The sequence below is a fragment of the Ostrinia furnacalis genome, unplaced genomic scaffold (assembly GCF_004193835.3).
Source record: "Ostrinia furnacalis isolate ACB-3 unplaced genomic scaffold, ASM419383v2 OfSCF0396, whole genome shotgun sequence".
NCBI classification, from domain to species: Eukaryota; Metazoa; Arthropoda; class Insecta; order Lepidoptera; family Crambidae; genus Ostrinia; species Ostrinia furnacalis.
Genome location: NW_021130635.1, coordinates 200,651 through 227,725, shown reverse-complemented (window position 1 = coordinate 227,725; position 27,075 = coordinate 200,651). Strand labels below are relative to the sequence as shown.

The window sequence follows — 27,075 nt, the reverse complement described above, 5'->3', positions numbered from 1 at the left end:
CGCATCACTATAGAAAATAATGTATGTCAGTTTCGTCTAAAATGTCAGCTTCTATAATGATACCAAATTAAAAAGTGGCCTTGTATTTTGGCGAAAGGTAGAAAACGCCCGTATTTTGACATTTCCACTAGCGCCACCATGAATTGGCAAATGCCTCGCCAATCTGTCTGTTTATTTGTTGTTCCGCAAAAAGTCTCGACGACAAACAGAAGAAATTATATTACCTTGTTTTAATTGATTAATTAGCATAAGTAAGTCATCAAAGCAAGTATGCTAAGTCAGCGCGAGTGCCGCGAGTAGTCTTACGTGAAATTTGGATCGGGAAGCAAGTGTTTTGTGTGATAAGTGTTTGCAATCCAGTTCCCATGTTTTGGGATCATGTTTACCGAAACAGACACATTATGCAGGAGTTTGAGGACATAGAAGTGCATAAAACTAGTGTGTCAGTCTTTGTAGCGTTGTTTTATTTAGAAATGCTGTATATTCTGATCATGACGCTGTCTATTCTCAACAGGCTGAATCAGCAACTACCCTCATAAATAAGTACATACCTACATAGCTTCCAGAGTTCATAGGTATCCAATCAAATTAAGCAAAACATGTTTTTTACTTATTCTTTGTGACTTAATACCAACTGAAATCATTGCTTGTTATTAACAAGCTTTAGTTTCACCTGCCCCTACTAACAAATTAATCTGCTATTTCTACACTGCTTCACTCATGCACGCCTGATAGATTGTGCAGCTCATATCCTATTAACATAAAAATCATCATCTTTTATAACCTAGGTAGTCATTTTAAAGGATTAAAAAACAAATTAGTTTACTTGTTGAAAATCAATACCTATCACTGGATGCTTAATGGGGCTTCAGCATTTATTATGCTAATGATATCTAAAACATTATCTTCCATTTGAAATAAAAAATACTGCTTTGGGTGGAATGAAAACCCATAATCTTTTCACTATACATTTTTGAGTGATTTTTATGAGTTGAATTCAAGCCACCATTATTCCAAGAGTGATTGGTTGTGTATTATTAAACACTTTAAGCAGTAGTTTTAAACAAATACCAAGAACTAACTCAGAAGCTAGATAATTGTTTACTCACTGCATAGGAAATAACTTACTCTGGTTTTAGGTGTAAGTAAAATATTTCAAAATGAATGGATACCCTAAGCCTTTGGCAGAGAGGCTTTACCTGCACAGGGATGAGGACGATGAGATATTTGTAGATGCTTTACTACACCAGCACCAAATTGACGGCATCAGATTTCTCTACAAGCAGTTTACCAAGGTAAACCTTATTTTGGATATGAAATATCTTGCCTTGTATAGGTTTTGTATTGTTTGCTGACTGTTTTTTAATACTATAATTCGGGCCTCTTCAAAGTACAGTGAATAGGCGTTTTCTGGGCAGGTATGTACCACCCTATACTACCTGCAAATAGGCAGGTAGTCGCCTTGTTGTGCAAGAAAAAAATGCTCAATATTCATACCTATTAATTTATTGCATTTTGTTTTTCAATAATATACAATGAACCCTATTGAGCATTTTTAGACTAACTATGCATGTTAAACTATTTTGGCTTCAATTAATTAATTAGGATTCCAATGTAGAAGAAACATATTTAAGTAACATGAAAAAATGGAAGTAATATAAGAGGGGATTTTTCTACTCTCTTATTTAGAGAAATGCAGCAATGCGACTGATAGATATTATTTCGTAAATTTCAGAAAAGTCCGGGTGTGGTCATCAACAATCCTCTCGGTTATGGCAACTCCATGATAGTGGCGCTGTTTCTTGGCGCCATCCGCCACTTGCTGGAGAAGCCTATTCTGATAATTTGCGAGGATGGCCAAGCGTTGAACTGGCTGGAACATTTCCAGAAGTTAACACACTGTTATAATGGTGCGTATTGCTATTATATTTCATTTTGCTTGTTATTTATTGTTAGTTTTTAATTTATTATTTGTGTTACTTACTTTTTAAGTATCAAAGTTTTATTAAGTCTGTGTACACTTTTAGCACTTGTAGAAAGATAAATTAGTTATTCAGACAAACAAGAGTAATAATAAATCAGAAAGGTGATAGTTATTTTGTCAGCATAGGGTAATCTCATAAATGAGAATGCCTTGACCTTTCTGACGATTAAGCACTTTAATCTGTGTTATTTGTTGTTTTAATAGTTATTGTGTATTGCAAAGATACTTTGTAATGTTAAGTTTTAATAATGTTACGATTTATTTATTTCCTCGTCATCATTCCTGCAGTAGAGACTAAAATAAATGACCTGATGATAATTTGGTCTCTACTGAGCATGACCCTCACTAATACCAGAGGCTGTTTGTTTTTTTGTTAAAGTCCCGTTAACACCTCGTAATAAGCTAAACATGCTTGTATTCATGAGTTCACCCTAATAGTCGAGCGGCGGTGGAGTTCGAAACAGCGTTCCTCAGTACCTCTAGCATGAACAACTTTCGTCTTCGAATCGTTTGCGTATTCGACAAAGATCGATACTCAACTTTCGAATTAAACGATAACGTGACCATTTTGATTCTCAAAATAAGTTTCGTGCAACCATTTCTCATACTAAGTTCACTTTACGTACGACAAGTTCACAAGGGCGCTGTTGTAGTTTTCGTACTTAATCTTTTGATGGCGATTAGAAATACGCAAACAATTTGAACTCGAAAGTTTTTCGTGCTAGCCGTAGATGTCGAGTCACCAGACTCACCAGTACGACACCACCATTTGGCTATCGAAAAAAAGTGGCGAAAGAAATACAATTTCTATATTATTACATAGTACATAGTACAAGCATTGCTTAGTTCGGGACTAGAAGCGCAGTGTAAAATGTCCAAAGATATTTATTTATTATTTATTTATTATTATTTTGTTTCGTTGTTCCACGTAGTCGGCATAGCAGCGGAGAGTCCCTTCGTGAAGAAATCCATCTTCATCAACACCATGGCTCGCCTGGAGCAGTTCAGTCGACGGGAATGGAGCGTAATGGTGGTGGATAACGCCGCCTTCCTCAAGGAGAAAACCATCCAGGCTAAATATAAGGCAGACTTCAAAATTTGGATCACACCCGATGATATGAAGGTATGGTTTTTTTTTATAAAATATACCACAATCCTTCTAATATTATAAATGGGAAAGTTTGTGTGGATGTCTAGATGTCTGGATGTCGGGATGTTTGTAACTCTTTCACGCAAAAACTACTGAACGGATTTTGATGAAACTTTATAGTATTATTGTTTATGACCCAGAATAACATATAGGCAATAAATTATGACCATCTTGACAAACTAAATTTTACGCGGGTGAAGCCGCGGGCAAAAGCTAGTAATATTGTAAACGAAAGTTTGTGACTGTGCGAGTGTGTATTGTTTGTTACTTCTTTATGTCTAAACGGCTGGAGCGATTTTTAATAAAATTGGTATGGAGTTTAGCTGAAACCCTGGATTAACACATCACAATCTTAGCTAACATACTAAAAAGTTAATTTCTGAAATCATGGATAATTGCAAACAAAATGAAATGAACCAAAATATTCTATAATCTAATAGTCCTCCATGCATTGCATCTTTTCTACAAGATAGCAAAATAACATTAACATCAGCAATTTCTTTTTACAAACACTTATTTGATTCGTCCTTGTTTTTACTTCTACAAGTTAATAAAAATTAATTTTCAGGACCATCTTGATACATTCGCTTCTATCCACAAGTGGCTGTTCCCAAACGAGAAACTGAATATTGACAATTTAAAGGCGAAACCTGGAGATATCAAAGATACTATCGCCAAAACCAAATTTCTTGACGCATTTCTACAAGACAAAGTGTTCCGAACACACTTACTTACACCATTTGAGGTATATCTTAATTATAGATATAAATACTACATTATACTATAAATATGTCTATAATATCCTACACACTATTATTTTATAATCTTTATTATCTTTATTTATCTTTATTAACTATAAATTTTTTGTCATTACCAACAGAATCCTTATTCAAAATCTGAACGAACTTCTACACAAGTATCCAAGAAAAACAAAGATGCAACAGGGACCAAAATAAAACGTTCCAAACGGACGTCAGAATGTGCCAGCACCTCTACTGCAGTGCCGTCAACTAGCGATATGGAACCCGGGCCCAGCGCTGTCAAGATACCTAGGAAGGCTACACAGGACAATGCAGCCGATGACTTCACTATAGATAACTTTAAAAACAACAATGAATCCACTACAGTAACCCAAGACTCAGATGACAAAACTCCCGAAATGGACGTCGAAAGCTTCATACGTAACGAGGAACCAGTCCAATACGATCCATTCAAAAAATTCATGCAAGATTATGATAACATATCACACCACAGCGAGGAGGAGAGTCGACCCGAATTCATAGAGCAGGAACCGCAAATATTCCAGTCTCCCGAGAAATTAGAAGGTATCAAGGTATCATCAGGCGTTCCGATGGATTTCACAGAAAATGTAGAGAGCTGTTTGGTAGATAGCGACACGAATTCCGACAATCTCATGCAGAGACCCAATTTTTTTGTAGAAACATCTCAAGATACCAATGTCAGTGATTATGATATAGAATGCAAATTGCAGTCGACCCCGCCTGATTTTCTCACTGATAATATTCTGAATGAAATGAAAGATGAATTGTCAGAGACCAATAATTCTGACTCTAATAACGATTCCAAACCAGAAGAAACCACGAAAGAGGAACTGGAACAAGTTGTAGAAGAATCTCCAAAGAAAGATTTAAATTCAAAAATGAAAGAAATGGACGATCAGGTAACGAAAAAATTCCAAGGCTCTTTGTTAGATAGGCTTTTTTAAAATGAGACTATGTGTCATCACTTCAGCTCTCTTAAGTCTGCCGGATCCGGAGAGAAGAAGGCGATATTTAAGAATGGTGAGCTACAAATGTATTGGTATTAAAATGAAATGGGTAAAGCTCGCCATGTTAGGTCCTCGCCTCGTCAACCTAGTCAAGTTTATTTGCGAAACTGTTATATGCGCCCGCCCGGGTGTTAAAGAGATAATTACCTATGTACTAAGCCTATGTCATGTAATATGTAATACATACTACATATGTTATAGCTGTCTTTTCAGTTATTTTTAGCACAGTTTCTTTGAAATTAATTGTAAGACACTAATTATAATGCACTCGCTGCTCAGTAGGCCGAAGATGCGCGCCGCGATAAGCGGTTATCACGCCATTTTATCGATTTTACCCATACATTTTGACGTCGATAAAAGTTATCACGGCGCGCATCTTAGGCCTACAGGACTCAATTCAAACTTAAGCGTAGAGTCTTGCCTGTGATTGGTCGATATAATTTATGCTTAACTATGAACTTGTACTCAAATCTCAAAATTCTCGTTGTACTGATCTCCCCGGATCCGGCAAACAAATCAGTGTAACTATTTATATAGTAATATGCATTATGATGGTGGACGGAGTCCCCATCAAATACTTCTCAAAGTAGGATTTTTAAGTGTAGTGTTACTTACATCGTAAGTAGCGTGTAGGAAAGATAACATTGATGTATTTGTGTACTTTACTCATATAAAAATATGTAATAACCAGTTTGATGTTACTTAAGCAAACATAGATTTAATCACACATGTCCATAATAATTACGTACTTTTCATAACCAGAATAGAATTGCATACCTACCTTTTTTATAAAATAAAATAGAATAATCCAGTAACTTTAAGCTTGAGGGTCATTCCTCACCTCATTGCATATCTTTCATAAATACTTCTAACTATGGTTTATAACATATTTTATGCAGATGTTGACTGTATTATGCCAAAAGACTTTATTTATTTATTTTCTTTATTTAAAAAAATCTATTTCTTACTAAGTAAGTACTAATATCTTTAGTATTGAGATCGAAAAAACTTTCATTCCCTGAGTTTTTCTTTATACAAAAAATGTGATAAATATACGAATAAGTACAGCATTGAAAATGCGATTTCCGATTGAGGAAAAGTTTATATGTACAATTGTACGTTTTCTTTATTTCGTTTAAATCTATCATGTAATACCTACCATGTTATTTACAAATATTTTGCATTTTGTACTGATTAGTCACTGTGAAAATGAAATAAAATACCTACAAGTCTGCTATGTATAATATTGTTTTATTTATTTCATTTTTTATGTCTATATTTTCAAAATATCACTTAACCATTCGGTGTTTGGAATGTAATTAAACTAAAATAACAGCCAAATGTTTTAACACCTTTGAATTTAGTTATGCAAAATAATAACCACATAACTAAATACAAACTGACATAATTTGTACAAAATATTTAGAATCTGTTGTTTCATTTTAAGGCTTTTGCATGCAGCGTCCTTATTTTTTAAGTAAAAATCTTTTTGGCACATTTAGGTGTCAAGTTGAAAGACCTCCTCTCTTTTATTACATTAACTTTTGATTTAAATGAAGTATTTTTTTAAATAAGAACACTGCAGTGAACTTTTAACACATTCGCTAACGCAGTCATGAAGCGTACTTGGAAGCATATTATAACTTTGTTTAATATCTTTTTAAAAAGATTGAATCACAAAATTATAAGCACTAATATAGTAGGAAATGTAGCTCTTATACGTAATACAAATAACGATTATTCTATGCATAGATACACTTTACGCCATTAAATTCTAATATACCTACATATAATATTATTTCACATTTAGGCCGTTCATGTTAATCCATCCATCACTTATTATAATAGTCGAAACACTGTACATCAAGGATTAATAATTCTCACAAAATAATTATCTGGTCAAACGCCATGTTCTTAGACTTGACACAACCTTTTACAGGAACATAGAAGATATATTTGTAATAGCATATTTATACGCACTTAGCGCTAATAATATATCCGATGAAGAAAAATATTAAAGCGACAAGAAACGACACAAATAATATATGAGCCACGTGGCGCCCAACGTGTTAAATATAGCGCCTTAGAATCGGCTATAGATGTAAAGTTAAAAGTAAAAGTGAGTATGTAAATACTTTCAAAGTAAAAAAATATCTATAAATACAAAATTACCACCAGCTAAATATGATAACTTCATATATTTCATTCATAAATATGTATATCTCATTTTCACAATAGTTACTATCAGAAATGCAATCGTATATCGTGCCACTACTGGACACAGGTCTTGTGCAATCATATAATAATCTCACTGTTAATAATCATGCATGAAATCAAAAATTACATCGATAGGAAGGATTTATAAATATATTTTCTGCAAATATTGTAACGGTTGAAGAAGCTAATTTATTCTAATCCGCATAAAACAACATACAAATAAATAACTATAATATATTTTTGGACATTTTAAGCACCAATGCATTACAATATTTATCAAGCCTTTGCGCGATATATTTTATTTTTATATCCAGAAGAACGCAATAAAGGCCTTAGGCCTTTACTGAAATTACCAAACATGTAAACAAAGTAAATAATTGATATTAATATATTAATTTATTTCCTCTATTTGTGTTTATCGAATGTATAACAGCGGTTGTTTATATTTTTGGTAATTTCTGCAATATTGAAATTAAACACTTTCAAACCAAATGTAACATCTCCGTGAAGACAATTCATCAATCCTTTACATGTTAAGTACCAAGATTATTCCATAATATACAGTTTACAGTACATATTTTTTATTTATAATAAATATACTTAAACTGAAAATACATAAAATTGATTATCTCTTAACTACTTAAATTGATATAGGACAAGGTATTTTACACCCACAATACACTTCACTAAAACAAACTACATAGACGTAGTTACTTTTTAAACTATGGTAAGTACTTGATTATAATATACGGAAGTAATTTCATTCGTGAGAGTTATCTCATTTTTAAGTAAATCTTAAACTCGGTTCCAAAAAACAAATGATATGGTAATTGAATTGTTCTTAATTGACTGTAGTTTATAATTTGACGAAGCGGCAAAAATAACTAGATCTGAAATTCATGCAAATGCATTTAAATTGGAACTATCAATAAATAGGTACGTGTAGTTATTGATGGTCATAAATACTATGACGAATAGTTGATTAATAGTTCAACAGTCAACGGCTTATCATAAAATTTCAGATTGTAACAACAAACATCTGTAAAATAAAGTCTGTGATTAATTTAGTACAAAGACAATTTTATATATTGACTTCCTGCTGTCTGTACTACGTACTACTTAGTAGAAGTTGTTGAGTACCTACCGTAAACATGATAGAATTTCATCTTAAAATATTTATCAATTGCTGTAGTTTCAATAACAGTTCTCAGTACACTATCAGAGTAAAACGTCATAGATTTAGCGTCGTTATTGTGATGCTGAAATTGCTGAATATCATAGAAACACCAACATTTGTTGGTTATAATTTACAATAATGCTAGAACCTGAGTACTCGCGTAGTTCGGGCACGGCCCGCCATCGGCGCTAGGGTGACAAATGAAGGTACTCAGCGACGAAGACTCGGAAGATCTTGTTCAAATTCTCTATGGTGGTGAAGTCGAGCGCTGTGAGGTCGTCCGAAGGCTGGTGCCACACACTCGGGAATGGAGACGGGATTATGTGCAGGACGTCCACGTCTGCGAAGAAAAGATTTATGTTTTACTAGCTTTCCGCCTGCGGCTTCGCCCGCGTGGAATTTTGTCTGTCACAGAAAAACTTTATCGCGCGCGTCCCTGTTTCAAAAACCGGGATAAAAACTATCCTATGTCCTTTCCCGGGACTCAAACTATCTCTATACCAAATTTCATCAAAATCGGTTCATTGGTTTAGTCATAGTCATAAATGTTTATTGCATCATAAATATAAGATTTAGGAGTGAAAGCAAGACAGTCAGACAGAGTTACTTTAGCATTTATAATATTAGTAGGTATATGATAGATGACGCTGTAGTTATTATGGCTGGTTCCAATTTCTATATTTCTCTGTGTAATCTATCTAGTCATATGTAATTTTACTAATTCTAATTACTAATATTCCTGTTAACTCCTCCAAGGTCCACCTCAATAGTCTATGTTCGAGGATCGAACTAGCATCCTCTTAAATCGATAGACTGATGCATTCTAATAGTTTTAAAATCAAGTTTTAATGTTGGGTAATAAAAAAGGCGCTAAACGCCACGTGCATCACATCGAAGGGAAAACAAATTACAATATTTTTACCTTTATCAATATTAATTTAACTGATAACTTCCCTATTGCCTTTCAGTCCCAAAATTCCAATTATGAAACCGCAAAACGTCTAAAACGATGACAGGGAAAATCCAAGGTAAAGCATCTTATTTATGCGGGCGATACTGAATGGCACTAAAGCGAGCGTTAATGGATTCTGTAACCGGGTTTTATGCGGGGAGATGGGGTTTTAACCTGATATTATAGGGAAATTGGAGCTCAAGTGGCGAAAGCATAATCTGCCGCGCGTTTCAGAACCTTAAGATAAAAGTTAGCTGTTGTATATGATTCGGTAAACAACATAAGTATTTATCAGAATTTTAATGACGTTATTCAACCGTTTCGATCGATAAATTATCGAATACTTCTGAATTATCTACACCCCAATTACAAATCGTAAAGGATAGATTTGAAAACCAGATCCAGAATATACCGTTTTCTGTGGACGTAAGACAACAATATACATTAGCTCCCTTTTAGGTACCTTTCCTTCTTAGCTGCCAGATTTAGGTTGTAAACCCAACCCCTATAATAACTGCATGCAGTCTTTGAAATATCTAAAACTCCGACAAGTTTAGCTCGCCTGTAAAATATTTAGAGCTTTCGCAAAATACTCACTTCTCCTCAAGAACGGTATGTGGTCGTCTTCTATAATAGCTCTCGAACTGCTCAGCTTGAAGTACTTATTGTTCTGATCCTCTGTATCCTTGGCGTAGCTCTCGAGCTGGTCAAGGTCAGCCAGCCGGGACTCCGCGCTGACCATTCGGATGTACCACTTCTCGGTGGATCGGAAGTAGCTGTAGAATGCTGGGTTGGGAGCCCCTAGGAGGTCTAGGAGGACCAGGACGTCCTGCAAAAGAGATGGTTTCGGAGTTAGTAAGGTGTTAACGAGTTAGTAACCCGATGGGCGATTAATAATGAAAGTCATTTATTTTTTGCAAGTAGGCTTTTAAAAACACTTACACGTTCCAAATATAGCTTTCCCTACCTACCTACGACAACATTATGGGGTGCTGAGAAGCGGAAGAAACTCAGTCAAGTTTGTCAGACTATTATAGTAGATATTAGAGATTTTTCTGTCAATCACCGCTTCAGTGGTCACTAGAGGCTCTACCTGAACAGATTTAGAGACCATTTTTAAATGCCAGATTAAGTACCTTACCTACACTCAATAAACCCGTGTGTACGTATGACAATCGTTCGGGCTAATATGATTTTCCTGACCGTCTGTTTCTGCATATATTGAAAGGGTTAATACAATCTCATCCGAAGGTGAAGCCTGCCCAGACGATGCTTATTCTACGCGTGCGTTCCTCGAAGGTCTTGATTTTGTATAAATAGTCCCAATAAATTAGAGTCTACTTCATAGAAAAATATTTGGAAAATGTAGTGGCCCAAAAAATTCTAATATCTTTTTTATCTTTCTCAATATTATTTAGAATAGAGAAAATATTTACTCTAGATCTTCCCAGGCATATTCAAGCTAGTATAATTAATATGTAGGTGTGAGTTTATTTTTTCTCAAATTGCGCTGTCGTTTACATGGTCAATAGAGGAAAAAAATAGTTCAAACTGCGTTGTTAAATTGTTTACGTTATTTATATCTCCATGAGTTATTTAGGCTCATACACGCGATTGTATTTGTCACAGGTCGTGAACCCGCACTAAAAGATAAACGTCAATCGCTTTCATAATAATTCGTTGCTAAACATCATGATTTATATAGTCCAGTCATTATAGTAAGTTCACCTCGGAATTCGAGATACCCAGCTGTAAGTCTGTAAATACGTGTATATTGACACTAGAGATGAAACGGATATCCGGTAACTATCCGGTAGGCCGGATATCCGGCCTAAATTTACTATCCGGCCGGATACCGGATAGTAACTCACTATCCGGCCGGATACCGGATATTAAAAAACTACGACAATTTTCTATTAATAAAATGAAATACATTAATCTTTGAGGTAAATATCAATAAAATGGCTTATAATAATGACGGTTTTTGTTTAAAGTCCAAAAAGTTACAAAAGCCATATTAAGGTCTTTCAAAAAACTAATTTCTCTTTCTGGGCTATTCACTCTAATGACGAATACATAAATAGTAAATATCTGTTAGTGTCGAAATATTGCCAAATAAAAAAGGCGATCTTTTTTTCACTGATGGTTTAATGACATGATGCATGCAGTTCAGTCAGATTACGCAACAAGTAAACTAATTTAATTTTCGCTATTCAATCACGCACGATAGCAACCGAAATCGCCCGTTGATCTGCCCCCTAGACAAGTGGCAAAATCTGACATTCTATTCGGACGGATTCGATTTTCGAAAAGTGTGACTAGTCTAGTCTACTAATACCCACTGATCGCCTTCGAAGCACTTGTGCGGCGCTAAACTCGTCACGACATGCAACGAGACAATGGGCCAACTATATACCCCCACCAATCCGGAACTCTTTGACAGGATATGCTTTTAAAACCAGATTCAAGGCTTATCTTCTTGAGCGTCAAAAACTGATGTAGTTTTGCACGTAACAATTTTGGGGACTGTTTGCACGTATCTACTGTTGGTATCTGATCTTGTGCCTTGTTATTCTCATTATCATTGTCATGTTTATTGTTTCTGCCTTACTTAAACTTATGCCAAAATGTGTATGTGTCACCGTTGCTCAGTTGCGTCTTGTTTTTTTTTAATGTTTACCTGCGCCTCTCCACCACTACAATCAGGCGACCACTGAAAACCAGCGTCGTGGTGCTACGCACTGCGGCATTATGCTGAGTGGAAGCCTATTTGGCATAATCTTTAAATTTTTTTTTTTATCGTATTAATATTCTGTAATTTGTTGTTCTAGTGTGCCAAATAAATGTATTTTCTTTCTTTCTTCTTCTTTCTTCTTTAACTATCCGGCCGCCGGATATCCGGCTATCCGGCCTAGCAGCTGGCCGGATATCCGGTATCCGGTATCCGGCCAAACAACTATCCGTTTCATCTCTAATTGACACCCTAAAAGTTGTCTCAAAACCTACATATGGTAGGGTGTAAGCAACTATTAAATTTCAAGGTCAACGGTCACAAAAATCGGTTTTTTGCGCTTTTTTTTAGAAATATCTCATTTCCTGTGGGTTTTTTGCTATTTGTATTTATTATCAATATTGTAGAATACTAAATTCTCTACAAATTTTGTTTAAAAACTTTTTTTATACGGTGAACCGTTTTCGAGATAGAGGGCGGAGAGCGCGCGGTCACTGCATCACTTCAGGTCTACTTAAGCGGTTTAGATTTTTCATACAAAAGGATTTTCCCGCTAATTCCTGTGGGAATTTCGGGAATTCCTTGTTGTAACTAAGCTTTGAGTTTACTAAGGTACCTACATGCCAAATTTCAAGCGTCTAACTTCCGTTAAGCGTTTAGATTTTTCATACAAAAGGATTTTCCCGCTAATTCCTGTTCCCGTGGGAATTCCTAAGTAAACTATAACCTGCCCAGGTGTATGAAGAATAATTGTACCAAGTTTCGTTAAAATCCGTTAAACCGCTTAAGTTGACCTGAAGTGATGCAGTGACCGCGCGCTCTCCGCCCTCTATCTCGAAAACGGTTCACCATATAAAAAAAGTTTTTAAACAAAATTGGTAGAGAATTCAGTATTCTACAATATTGATAATAAATACAAATAGCAAAAAACCCATAGGAAATGAGATATTTCCAAAAAAAGCGCAAAAAACCGATTTTTATGACCTTTGACCTTAAAATTTAATAGTTGCTTACACCCTACCATATGTAGGTTTTGAGACAACTTTTAGGGTGTCAATATACACGTATTTACAGACTTACAGCTGGGTATCTCTAATTCCGAGATTCTTACCTAATTTAAGCTTAAATGACTGGACTATTATTGTTGATAGGCACCTACTTTATTATTTTGTTATGTTCGTTTTATTTAAATAGGAAAATATAGTAACCTATAAGAGAGATGTTTCTAAAGGCAGAGAAAATCAACTTGACTCCAACAATACGGTTGAATAACAGTAGGTGATAATCAGTCAGACACTATTCAAGCAGATATCAGAATTAGACGGTTTCCTCAGACAATACCGTTCCTGACTTCTCAAACGTAACAGCTTGTAATAAATAACAGTGTAATTTTAACACAAATTAATAGAGTCAAGCCCAACAGCAAGAAACGTAAATTAAAATACTTATAAGTACTTGCAATAAATTGAAAAGAGTAACATACAGATCACACTATCGTGGCTCTTCAGATCATCTGATAGGTAGGAAGTACTTAGGCAGTAAATTGAAAAGAGTACATACAGATCTCACTAATCGTGGATTTTCAGATCATCGAAATAGGTAATCGTTATTTCGTAGTACTTCGTCTTTCGCCTTTGGAAGAATAAAGCTCTACTAATGATACTTGTCTGGACCTAGTTTTTCCGTAGATAGATAGAGGATCTTTCTCCCACAAATGCAAGTTATATTAAGTACTTAAAGGTACTATTAGTTAGGTAGGTAGGATCGATCAAGTTATTAGATAAATATTTGACCAGCGCATCACAAATCCGTGATATTATGTGGTGACCACGATTTCGTCATATTAAAGTCTCCAACTTAATACTTATTTTAAGAGATAATAATAATACATGACATGACTGTATATTCCATTTATAGATACGCACAAACAAGAAAATTACTGGAAGAGATAATTGATAGAGTGATTACATCAATTATCACGTTCGACGCGAGACTTCACTGGTGCTTTGAATATTACATAGTGGGCTTACAAACTGACTGATTTGCGGAAACTAGATACCAGACTTAAAAATAAACTTAATACTGCTGCAATAAATACTTATGTCATTTGAATTCCTAAAATGTTAGCTTTGAGATCTATGCATCGGCATTTTGGAATAAAAATAAAATTTGTCTGGGCCACGTGCTCAGAATATTTTAAAATGTAGTTAATTACGTCAGTCGTCAGCCGTTCGAAAAAACTGGTATTACCTACCCATGCAAAGCATCAGATGCATTTAAATTGATCTCGGTTTTTAAACTTAATTGATTAGATGTTCGGTGCCTATAGGCAAATGTTTACACCTCCTTCATATATGTGTGATTTGCAGCAAACATATACAGGGTGTTAGGTAAATGGGTATATGAGCCAACACTAGCCCATATTAACATGGTCATATAAATGGTATGGTGAAGTCAGAAAATTTATATCTTCATTTTAGTTATTTTAATTTTCATACAAATCGGATTTTATAAAATTTATTTTGTATGAATATTTAAAAAAATAAAATAATGATATCAAATTTCTGACTTCACCATACCATTTATATGCCCATGTTAGCATGGGCTAGTGCCGGCTCATATACCCATTTACCTAACACCCTGTATATAACAAGATGTACTATCAGGGACTCGAACGCCTTGACACCTTAAGGGCCTAAATTGTTTGCACACACACGCTCGATTTTGCTCCGCCCCCGTTCATTCATATTTCGGGTCTAAGCAGCGTCGGCGCACCACTGTAGATGTTTGCCCTAGCAAACCAAGCTCTATGTAAAGCAATTAGGATTGAGTATTGCTTATTACCCGCATCCGTAGCGCTCGTTTGGCAACGTAGCATTTTAGTCAATTTGAAACCCAATAAAGAATCGCTACAAAATATTATATGAGGCTTCGTGTAAAATTTGAACTAGCGATTGCCCGCTCGGGTCACAAAATTGCTATCGCACATTCCGAGGTAACTATGCAATTTCCCGAGAAAAAAGTAGCCCTTTCTACAATTATTGTTGATATTATGAGTGTAAATCTCATGATATTAGTTTAGCTAGTTAGGGCGAGGAATACAAAATCATACAGTTGCTTTCGAATTTTACTTATTTAATAGGTATTTAATTTATTCGGAACTTATTTAAACAATATGTTATTGAATTAATTAGTAAAGTGTTAAGGAATATTTGTGGCTTAAAACAATCATTGTAAGATCTGGCTATAACTTTCTTAAATCCTTGAATGTAAATAAAAACTTATACCTGATAGGTTTCTATTTATTTTTAATGCATATTTTGTTTTCCGTTTTAAAGAAACACTTATCTTTAAAACGGAACATCTCACATCCAGGTAATTGGTTATCGTAAATATTATAATATTCAGTTAGTTTTATTTCAAATTCAATTTTTTATTGCACATTAAGTGTCTTTACACAAGGTCTTAAATCAATAACAATTAAACTTCAAACTAAATAATACTTAAACAGTTAACAATGAATAGATAAGTTTGTAAGTAAATATAAGAATTATTTTGAGAGGCATGGTTCAGTAATCGAGCGGAGGTCAATAAAAAGGCAATCAAACAGTCCAATTACTAGCACGGGTCAACACAAATCAATCGGTTATTGATCACGAAACTTCACAAAAAAACAAAGGAGAGAATATGTCGACAGATCGCCAAAGCAAAAAGCAGACAGACCTCGTATAAAAACACAATATTAAAAAAAATACATATCTATTTGTTTGTAACCAAATTCTATTATTAAAATTCTAAGGCTGAGTTGCACCATCTTACTTTAACTTTAACAAACGTCAAAATTCTGTCAAACTCCATACAAAAAGGACCGGTTACCGTTATAGTTACGGTCAAAGTTAGGTGGTGCAACTCAGCCTAAAACTAAGAAAGATTGAAGAAAAAGAAACATTTCGTTTTAAACCTTAACCGTATGACAATAAAGTGCACAATGGTATTTCGTATTGCAACCTAAGCCCTGATTGTCTCTTATTGGTCGTAGTAAAAATATAGTAAAATGCGTAACCAATTAGAGACGCGGTGAGCACGTGACCGGAGCGATGCGCTTACGCTAAAATTTCTACAAAGTGGTCAGGCGGAAGAGTCCCCGAAAGTACCTACAGAAACCTTAAATCAGATTAAGTGTTCCAGTTCCCACTAAATAGGCTACAAGCTTCACAATCTGCATAGTTGATTACCCGTTTCAGACTAGTCATTTGCCTAAAATGGAAATGAATCCAGAAATGAGGAGTGGCTACAGCAGGATCACAAGTCCAGCTTTCAAAACAATCTAACTTAATTGTTGTGATTATAATAAAATTGGATAGGTACCATACCATACGTCAATATTTATCTACCAAGGTATAAAATTCATGTTTTTCAAAAAAAATAATTGGATACTATTGGTTTGTAGTACATCTGTTTAATTATGGCCTAGTTTTCCTCAAAAGAAATGGTAGATTTGATGATAATCATCATTATTGTGATTGGGACATTTGGGACACAAGAAAAAGGCGATGTCTGGAACGCTGTAAATAATGATGATGATACCATTTTCAATCACGATTTTCCTATGAATATGGCACACAAAACGAGTGACATTAAACCGCTATACAAATACATTACTTCCTTCATTTGTTTCATCCATTTTCAGACATACATATAGTTCCAAAATACTGGACTGTCCTGTCGATGACATTGACAGTGGGGCGCCACCGTCAATACCGGATCGCTGGTTCAGATTTTTGCCATGTTGGAAACCATATAGTTGAACGATGGTAGCGCCCCCCTGTCATTGAGTTTGGCGGGACAGTTCAGCGTGGGTCATCTATACCAAATATCGCGCGTCAATGGTGTTTGCTCATTAACAATGGTCGTCTTAATGAAGCAGTAATTAAAATTCTACTAATGTAGCTACATAATAAATTGCTTGCCATTCGTCGCCTTAAAGGTCGGGCAATACGACAAAATGTTTACGCAGAGAAAAGTCTCTTCTTAACACATTTAGGGATACTAGTAAAACTTGAAAGCCTAGTGATATTCATCATGAAAATGTATTAGGAATAAAGTAGGTATGTATTGATGATGATGACGAGCAAGATGTTTCTATAAGTCACACTTTTTAAGGCCTGAATCCTGTTCAACTCTTATTCAAGCGAAGTAAAAAACGATTAAAAATAAGTTAGTACGATTGGTTTCGCCCCACTGTCAATTATTGCGCTCAAATCCTATAAAACGAAACTAAAAAAGTTTTAAACGTGTTTCGTAAGCGATGTTTTCCGACTTTTTGCTTGAGATTTCTTACACGTGTAGTCGCTTCGTCAACTCAATCAACAACGCTAAGCGAACAAGGTCCCCCTGCCCGGGAGAAATGGATTCCCCGTTACGAGATGAAGGCGATTTTCCTTGTGGTCATATGGGTTCCGAGAATGTAACACTTAGAGCCTTTTAAGCTTTGTACGTTATCGCCCGGGCAAAACCCATGCTCCGGAACGATAATGAAATGTCTTAATTAGAAGCACATACTTTACTTTCTCTACGGTCGTATACAAATATTTAGATTACACAATTTATTGCAATCATAATTTTGTGTGTGATTTTTTAAAGAACTTTGGACTACTTAAATAAATTTTAGTTACAGCGCCTAATGATTAACGCATTTTGCTTCTATGGGTAAACAAAATTATTATCTGAATTTTTGATTTCTTTGGGGAAATCACCATAAGGCGCTTGCATGAAGGTAAAGTATTTTTTCAGGATATAAGCGAAAAAGAAAATTAAAAGCTTTTTCTATTCCTTTTAATCCACAATAGCTAGACTATTTCTCGTAAGGTTTCAAAGGCTTGACAATCACAGCTAGAATCGATCGGCCGTTTATCTATATCGCATTTTCTTTTGCACAAACAAACGGACAACATTACTAACTTACATAAAAAAAATACGGAACTATTCCCAACTCTCGTTCCCACCACTGCAACTCCTGTGTAGCCAGGATCTACAGCTTGACCGCCGGATTACTAATGTTTGGCCAAAAAACGTTTCCCAAATTATCACATCGCAAACAACGTTTCGCAAATTTTCATTTGGCAAATACTCATTTGGCAAAGCAACTTATTGCAAACTTTTAATTCGCAAATGTTGTTTTTGGCATATTATTGTTTACCAAATTATTGTTTGGCAAAGTATGGTTTGCCAAATGTTTCATTAGGCAAAAATGTTTCACGATAAACTATTTACAAAATAATTTGATTGGTGCATAGAATGGATACAAATTAGCTTGTGGTTATTGTTTTGTTTAGTGGGTAGTTAATACAAAAATTGTTCTGCATTAATTTCCTTATTTCATTCTTTTTATCGAAATTTCCAAACGATTCATTAACAATAGAGGTGATTCTAGCGCTCGGCGGCCGCTGCCGCGGCACGCTTCGCTCGCCTTCGCGCATTAAGGGTCACTGTTCTAACCTAACCTAACCTACTTTTTTCTGTAATACCTACTTTTTGCAACCATACTATTTCCTGCAATGTTTTACATAAAATTCTTGTGAAAACCATGATCATGTGCCTTATACTTTGATTTGTGGGTAACGGTGGGTAAGTATGTGAAGTGTCAATTTGACCAAACAAATTATTTGGGATATAATATTTGGCAACATAAAACATTTGCTATATAAACATTTGCCAAGTAAAATTTGGCCAAATGATAATTTGACCAAATGAATTAGTTGCGAAAAGTACAGTTGCTAAAAGTTAATTTGGGAAATGAAACTTTGGCGATAAGTTGTTTGCGAAGTGAAATTTGGCGAAAAGTAATTTGGCCAAACGGAAGGATACCTTGACCGCCACAAAAACCCAACCTACTAACTTACATAAGCCTTCGTTCGTTCGTTTCAGCCAAATGACGTCCACCGCTGGACAAAGGCCTCCCCAAGGATTTCCATAACGACCGTTCCTACGTTGCCCACTATAAGTGCCTTTTCACACGTTCCGGTTGCCGGCTATCCGGCGCCGGCTACCCGGCGTCAAATGAGCTTTCACACGCCCCGGTTGATGACGGCAGTATCGACTAGAGAGCCGACAAGAGTACAGTCTCGTTCATTTCATACTTTCAAAGATGGACCGTGAACAAATAATTGCAATGTGGCTTTATATCCTAGACTGCATCCCACTTAACATCAGGTGCGATTGTGATCAAATACCTGCCTTGTTATGCATAAAATAAATAAATAAAATAAAATAAAATATCGAAGACGAAAATATCTGCGCCGGAAAGAAATATCAAGAAATTATTGGGTTCATACAATTAATATGAAAAGAGAAGCATTAGGTGCATTCTATACATTATTCCCAGATCTACGAGCACATGAAGACAGGTTTTTCAAGTACAACTACTTTTGATGAATTACATAACCGTTTGAAGAACTCTTTGCAACGTCAGGATACAAAAATGAGAAACTGCATCTTTCGCAGACTGTACCTGGATGACTGACCGCCCGGCGCGTGTGAAAGCTAGTTGCGTGTTACATACACCACTGTCAGTTCGGCCGCCGGCTAACCGATGCTCGGCGACCGGACGTAGTGCCTTTTCACACGTTCCGGTTGCCGGCTATCCGGCGCCGGCTACCCGGCGTCAAATGAGCTTTCACACGCCCCGGTTGATGACGACAAGAGTACAGTCTCGTTCATTTCATACTTTCAAAGATGGACCGTGAACAAATAATTGCAATGTGGCTTTTATATCCTAGACTGCATCCCACTTAACATCAGGTGCGCTTGTGATCAAATACCTGCCTTGTTATGCATAAAAAAAAAATAAAAAAAAAAATATCGAAGACGAAAATATCTGCGCCGGAAAGAAATATCAAGAAATTATTGGATTCATACAATTAATATGAAAAGAGAAGCATTAGGTGCATTCTATACATTATACCCAGATCTACGAGCACATGAAGACAGGTTTTTCAAGTACAACTACTTTTGATGAATTACATAACCGTTTGAAGAACTCTTTGCAACGTCAGGATACAAAAATGAGAAACTGCAACTCTCGCAGACTGTACCTGGACGACTGACCGGCCGGCGCGTGTGAAAGCTAGTTGCGTGTTCCATACACCACTGTCAGTTCGGCCGCCGGCTAACCGGTGCCCGGCGACCGGACGTACAGTGGTGGATCCGGCGCGCACCCGGCGACCGCCTGCCGGATTAATTTACGCCGGAACATGTGAAAGCTCCGTACCATGCCCATACACTTCACCACCGGGTACCCGGCGCCGGATAGCCAGCAACCGGAACGTGTGAAAAGGCACTAAGCCTTACCTAAATTAAACAGCTTTAAAAATGTTTAACAATAGGACTCTCCGTTAAAACAAAAGACTACTAAAACTAGGTACCTACAACTATAACTGAAGTCCTAGTTTCCGAACTCAATTACGAACTTGTAAAACAGAGCTGTAGAGCTGTGACTAGTGTAAATGTCGGATTACCCTCAGCGAAACTTTTCAGCGTGAGATTACGAAGTTAGAACCTTCAGAGAAACTACCCTTTGAGAAATAAGGCCGCGTTTTATCCTTTTTCCTTTGCACCGAAGTGGCAATTTGTGCGAATAAACAGTGGAGGACAGTTTTAGATTACATCTTTAGGTTTTTCTTTTTACATTTTGTCTTTGAACGACTAATTATTAAGTAACTAGGTATATCTTTGTCTAAAGAGAGTTAGAATGAATGAACAGCCTGCATGGAAAAGAATGCTAGTGAATGATTTCTAAGACGAACTAAACTACCTACGACATGGGAAGTGCCAAGTTCGGACTGGCAAAATGCCACGGGCCCCCGCGACCCGAAGAGGCCCCGTCCAAGACCATAAGCGACCTAGATACGACAAGGGGCACAAGGGCCCCATGCACAGAATTTGCCACGGGCCTCGGATGCTGTATTTACGCCACTGGACCTGGGTTCACCGAGCAGAAGGCTACGTACAAAACAAGTCCTTTACTTTGCTTGCTTGGAACATTGGACAACGTCATGGCCTGAAGCTAAATAAGCCTATATTCCAGAGATCAGTTTTCTAGGCTGCAGGGCTGTTGACAGTCAGATCAGGACAAAAGATTTAATAAGTTTACATTTACTAACAGAATACAAAAATCACTTACCATCCTCTGCAAGTCATTGGCTCCATCTTTGTACGGTGACGACTGCCACTTCTGTGCCAAATGCCTCGCTCCATAAATTGAGTCTGTGGGACCCCACTGCCTGAAGGCTTCTTCTCCGTCGAAGAATATGAACATGAGGCTAAGCTTCGACTGCTTCAGTTTATCCAGCTGTGTAGACATGACTTTGGCAAGGTTGATCATCATGGCACAGGGGACTGCAGAGTCGGTGGCACCTAAGGTACAATATATTTTTATAACTTTTGTTTGATAAAACCCTTCAACAAACCTTCACCATAAATAGGACTTACATATTAGTGTAATAGTGTTCATTATTATACCACAAGGGAATTCTTATTTAGACCTGTATTCCATAGTGTATGGGACAATCAAGTTTATATCTTAAATGAACAAACCACTATTTAATGATATTAATAAAATTCTCATTGCATTTTCGAAATAATGAAGATATGACCACTTCAGAATTAAATCCCTCTTTATCTTATCTAATTTACATAATCATAGAATGATAATAGAAAGAGAAAATAATTCTAAGAATTAAACTGTATTTCAAAGCACTTACCAACAAATACATGTTCTCTTGTATATTTACTGTCATAATGGCACGCCAGGACCAAAAATCTGTCCGCATTTGGGTTCAACTTGGCAATAATATTTTTAAAGTTCAACGTGCCAAATACCGGTGTGGTGTCTGCAAACACATTCTCCGTGACATCCCAACCAAGCCCCTTCAGTTGGTTCACGATGTAATTACCAACTTTTTCGTGGTTTGGGGTGCCCACAACTCGTGGTATTAGGATTTCATTCAACACACTCTTGAAGTGGTTCATATCTGACAGCTGGGCTATAGCTCTCACATTGCTATTCGTGAGTTCTTGAGCTTCGTGGAATGCCTAAAAAGATATGTAATGAATACAAAATAAGCAGTTGTTTCCTTGAAAAGTTGGCCATTAAATTCAAAGCAAAATTTAGTTTATGTCATAGTAAATTCTGCATACCTAAATGTATCAAGCATAACATTTCAATATTTAGATTATAATTCTTGCAATAATTTGTTTGAAATCATAATTAAAAACAAAAGGCTGTGCAGTTATGTTTTAATTAAATTTTAAGCATCTTTGTTATCTAATAATAGTCTTATTGAATATTGATTAGATCAGATAAAGTTCACTTTCAAGGATTTTAATTATCTGCACAGAGACAAGAGGTCACAATTCATGACACTGTTTACTTTCTACTGCAATTTTAAGGTCGCATGGCCTTCATTGACCATTCAGATTCACACATTCACCAGGAAAAGTTTTGGGTAAATAAACTTTTGAACAAACAAACACTCACCTTCTCTTGGTAAAATTTGAGCTCTCCATCCGAACTGACTAACGCGAAACTTAACACGAATAGAGAGAAGTACGTGATCATTTTGGTGATATTAAACACTGCACTGGTGGTCAGATGTGTCGGCCGGCGCTTTATGCCGTATCGGACGCGAATCACGTCCAGGGAAACACGTCGCGTAGTCAGATTTGCACTAGGTGTAGGTATTTTACTCACTCCCAAAACAGCTGCCCATTCAACCTGTGCCCCGCCGCCTTCTCCCCTCAGCAAGTATACGACACCAGTTTGACATTTCAGTTTAGGGTTACCAGTTTCTTACAATCAAATACCCATTTTCAGAAAAGTTATTTTTCTTTAGATTTTTATTTGATTTATATTACTAGCAGCTGAATATTTTACTAATATTTAATACGTCTACGTTTCACGTTCCATACTTAGTTGAGAAGGTATAAAATAATTTTAAGGCAAATTAGATATTATGTTTAGCTTTTTTTTTAATATTTAATACTATAGCTTTTTCCCGCGGCTTCGAAATTTCGTTTGTCACAGATCGTCATAAATTATAGCCTATAACGTCATTCTGGGTTATAAACAATAATACTGTAAAGTTTCATCAAAATCCGTTCAATAGTTTTTGCGTGAAAAAGTAACAAACATCCAGACATCCAAACTTTCGCATTTATAATATTAGTAGGATTTCAATAAATAAACAATTTAACAATATTCTGTGTCCCTACTCTACAGTTCTTTACAATCAGTAACAGACAGACGGTTACGGTTAGTCTAGATATTTTGAATTTAGCCAATGTGCAAATCAATAAAACAACTAAGTAAGTTCTTTATCTTTTGAGAATCCGAATTTTAATTTGTTTTTTAACGGCCACCAGCATTGACAAACTCCTGTGTTCTAGGGGAAAGTTTTAGTAGTGGTCTCTACCCCTACTGTCTCGACTTTTTGCGTGGATAGATAAAAGTTACAGAAGACCCGCCGCGTTCTGAAAAATATCTCTAAAACTGGTGTGAATGTGTGATGAAATTGATTTACCTTCTGTGCCGTGTCATAATTGGCGAAATGAAATTCCGGGGATAACAGAAAAAATAATTCACCATGCATGCATGCGCCTAACTGCATAAGGTGTACCTAATAAATACGAGTAGGTAGGTACCTATGTTGTATGGTTGGTTATCCTTGGGGGAGGTCTTTGTCCACAGTGGACGTAACGTGGCTGAAACGGAATAAGAACGATACGAAACAATTTTCATGCCTAATGTTACCTTCTGCATATTTTTAATCTATGAGGTTCAGAAATGACGTCACAGCGATTGTCTGACGTAGTAGGCGTCAAGTGCGAGTGTTGTTAATAAAACAATTATTTTGTAAGAAGTTTTGAACTTTAACCCCGTTTCATAAAGTTTAGAATTGTGTTTCAATCGTGTCAAAGACTTGGAATTTTACTTAAGCTATCCGATTCTCTGAAGCTACACGGCTAGTTGTGCGTAGAGATGGGTAGTGGGTAAAAACCCATTTCACCCGATTGGGTTTAAACTGGGTGATTTGGGTAAAAACCCGGTTTTTTCCCATTATCACCCATTCTGGTGGGTGAAAACAAAAATAGCGTTTTTTTAAAGTGAGAAGTGGTATTTGTTGCTAAGGGGGCATTCTAGTGTTACGTAATGCAATCTGGGGGGAGAGGAGGTCTTGAAAAACGTTACAATGCGTTCCAGTGGCGGAAGGGCGGTCGATTTCAAGTTTTTAAGCAGAAGTACTTTGTAGTTGGTGTTGTTATTTGTAACTTTATACCGTAATGTCATCAAAGAGAGAGATTGGCATCTTTGGCATCCCCCCCTCCATGTCCTTGCTATGATCACAAATTATTGTGTTCCTACTAAATTTCTTTTAAATCGGTTCAACGATTCTTGAAATAACACCATTTTATAAAAATAATTGGTCACATCATCATAACGTGACCAATTTTACGATTTGGCCACGATATAAATGCATATTAGTGTTAAATTTGACTTATTACTTATTAATCAATAAACTTAAATGAGAAAAATTCAATAAAAATAAAGAAAAGATACCAATTGAAATAATTATAACATTATTTGTTTTCACCCGGTGTAAACACCCACGGGTGGAATGAAACGGGTTTTTATTGGGTTTTTACCCTCATGTGGGTTTTTACCCGGGTGGAAACCCATCTCTAGTTGTGCGTAGTACCTACGTAACGTGGGTGAAATGAAATTACTTTCACGTCCCTTTTCTCATGTTGCGTAAAATTACATTGGATCTTCCCTTGTGAAATCAAGCTATTTAGGGACAGAAAAGTCTATTTTTGGCTACTACACTTTTAATTTCCTCTCACCTAATTTTTAAATCTAATAAAATAAAAATATGGATAGCCATATCAATACTTTATTCTATTTACAAAGTTATGTTTTAAATATTGGCGCAGTTTTTCATCATAGCCTACACTTCGCCTGATCTTATATTGGGTTACATGTAGCTGCATTTCACCACCAATCCTTATTTGGATACCTCTCTTTGGATAGATCCTACTTGAGAACACCACTTCACCATCACCACAAAACACTTCTATTGAGCTCGAATCGACGAATATTCGCCAATGCATATGACCCGTTGGGGACCAGTCTGCTTTTCTTATGCCGTCTATCCCCCCACGATCCACAGTAATACGACCCCGTTCTGCTGAGTAAGCTATCGCATATTGCCTCTCCCCGTGCCATTCAAAGGTCACGGCTGCATCGTACAACACAGAACTCGCGTTCACTATCAGCTCGAAGGATTTGCTCCCAGCATGGAAAGCTTCCCCAGGGCTGTACCACGCGTCCTCCAATATTTCAGTTCGCAGGTCTACCATCTCCTTTATGGGCGTCATCAGCAGTCGGCCCTGAGGACTTAGGCGAACTTCCCTGATCAATGTCATCATACTTGCCCAGCCGTCACGAGATTCAACCAACTCACTTTCCCACATCCCCAGCCAAGCGATCAAAAGCCTCCTTCCATCATACGCTTGTAACGTATGAGCTGCGTAGAAGTCATGCCCATAATCCAATTCAGTAAATGTAGCCATAGAAACTTCAAGGTTCTCAAAACGCAATGAATGGTAATTAAAATTTCCCACGACATATCCTGTTTGGTACAAATTCCTGAATCTGTAGCTTTCAGCTTGAATACCTTGGACCGACAGAATTAGAACGTGCTGCCCGTCCACTTCGAATAAATCAGGATTCTCCCACATGTACCCCATGTCTCCGTACGATCTTGCCAAGGTCCTGTTATATTTCCAATGAAACATATCTGGAGAACTGAATAAAATTAACTGTCCTTGTCTGTTTTCTGTAGCACTTCCGAGGATCATGAACCATTTGTTTCGAAATCTCCAAACTTTAGGGTTCCTGAAGTCTGTGACATTCGCGGGGTATTGTCTAATAACAGGATTATACAGATATTTCTGAAAGATGATTCCATCTCCACTAATAGCTATGTTTTGTGTCTGGATAGTCTGATTTTGCGTTTGGACGACACCAGTGTAGAAGAGTGTTAGGTAGTTGTTGTGCATAACGGCTGTTCCTGCCAAGCAGCCGTGCCGATCGTAAAAGTCCTTGGGGAGCACTGCAGGAGGATAATGCACCCAGTCGATGAGGTTGTCACTGATGGCCTGACCCCAGTGCATGGTGCCCCAAGCGCCATTGTACGGGTGATATTGGTAAAAGATGTGGTATCGGCGTTTGAAGTAGGCGAATCCAGCCGGGCTGTTGAGCCAGCCAACCGGCGCTGAAATGTGGTAGAGTGGCCGATACTTCTTCTTCAAAACGTATCTCTTTTGTTCTATGAAGGCTTCCACGTGCGCGAGATCTTGTGCGAATTCGGCAGCGGCTACGCTCAGCAAAACGGTCAGTAGTAACACCTCCATCTGCACGGGATATTCAGCACGGACTAATCATACAAGCGATGTAATGATCTAATCGTTACTCGACGAATAGAATAACAAAAGATGTTTGTAAATATATTTTCCACGAAGAAGGGCGGGACAATCTCCGTTTGTAGTAAAGTTGTAAACAATCATCTTTCCCTTTTGTGTAACGGTGATCGAATTATTTTGTCACTGTGATTGTTTATTAAACTGCCAAGTTATGTGTACTCACTTGGCTTACTTATGACGTAATTTCAGCATGGCATCAACCTTTGTTAGCGCAGGCTTCAAACAAATGTTATGCGCGCCATTGCACGCCATCCTTGCGACGAAATCAACTTCAAACCTAGCGAAGTTTAGAAAATCTAACTTATACGAAAATCGCAAGATTTTTTTACAATTCCTAATAATGAATTTTCATAATATTATCTCCTGAATCGTAGGTAGCGTATCTACAGATAAAGATAAGAATCGGCAGCCGCGATCATGTCCCTCGGATGAAATCCGTTGTTTAATATTTTTATCTAACCATAATAATCATCGTAGCAATCGAACGCTTTTTCGCTCTCCTAACGATCAAGAAGGATCTTCCAATCCAACTAT

General features: G+C 36.6%; 3 protein-coding genes across 6 annotated transcripts; 1 reads left to right on the top strand and 2 right to left on the bottom strand.

Moving 5' to 3' along the window:
• Positions 1–98: 98 nt before the first annotated feature.
• LOC114362810 (uncharacterized) lies at positions 99–7,057 on the top strand. Of its 4 annotated transcripts, none has more exons than XM_028318362.1 (7): positions 99–251; positions 515–575; positions 1,140–1,295; positions 1,736–1,910; positions 2,917–3,107; positions 3,703–3,879; positions 4,015–7,057. In XM_028318362.1, the coding sequence occupies exons 3-7, from the start codon at positions 1,161–1,163 to the stop codon at positions 4,858–4,860; spliced, it is 1,524 nt and encodes a 507-aa protein (XP_028174163.1). In that variant the 5' UTR covers positions 99–251; positions 515–575; positions 1,140–1,160; the 3' UTR covers positions 4,861–7,057. The 4 variants fall into 4 exon arrangements, with proteins under 4 accessions (XP_028174163.1, XP_028174150.1, XP_028174170.1 ...); XM_028318349.1 differs by having other exon boundaries at positions 99–442; XM_028318369.1 differs by lacking the exon at positions 515–575.
• On the bottom strand, positions 6,066–22,966 carry LOC114363112 (glutaminyl-peptide cyclotransferase). The gene is made up of 6 exons (XM_028318744.1): positions 22,960–22,966; positions 22,538–22,848; positions 21,762–22,092; positions 21,182–21,414; positions 9,867–10,098; positions 6,066–8,657 (listed from the first exon to the last, which is right to left on the bottom strand). The coding sequence occupies exons 1-6, from the start codon at positions 22,964–22,966 to the stop codon at positions 8,506–8,508; spliced, it is 1,266 nt and encodes a 421-aa protein (XP_028174545.1). The 3' UTR covers positions 6,066–8,505.
• Positions 22,967–24,941: 1,975 nt separating this feature from the next.
• Positions 24,942–26,482, bottom strand: LOC114363014 (sucrose-6-phosphate hydrolase). The gene has a single exon (XM_028318609.1). It carries the CDS (start codon positions 26,470–26,472, stop codon positions 24,943–24,945), a length of 1,530 nt encoding a protein of 509 aa, XP_028174410.1. The 5' UTR covers positions 26,473–26,482; the 3' UTR covers position 24,942.
• Between the last annotated feature and the right edge of the window lie 593 nt (positions 26,483–27,075).

Coding starts and splice junctions, on each gene's coding strand:
- LOC114363014 (XM_028318609.1), bottom strand. CDS start 26,472: ATGGAGGTGTTACTACTGACCGTTTTGCTGAGCGTAGCCGCTGCCGAA.
- LOC114362810 (XM_028318369.1), top strand. CDS start 1,161: ATGAATGGATACCCTAAGCCTTTGGCAGAGAGGCTTTACCTGCACAGG. Junction 1,911..2,916: donor GTTAACACACTGTTATAATG/GTGCGTATTGCT, acceptor TGTTCCACGTAG/TCGGCATAGCAGCGGAGAGT. Junction 3,880..4,014: donor ACTTACTTACACCATTTGAG/GTATATCTTAAT, acceptor CATTACCAACAG/AATCCTTATTCAAAATCTGA.
- LOC114363112 (XM_028318744.1), bottom strand. Junction 10,099..21,181: donor CCAATGACTTGCAGAGGATG/GTAAGTGATTTT, acceptor TCTCTTTTGCAG/GACGTCCTGGTCCTCCTAGA. Junction 8,658..9,866: donor CATACCGTTCTTGAGGAGAA/GTGAGTATTTTG, acceptor TTTTCTTCGCAG/ACGTGGACGTCCTGCACATA.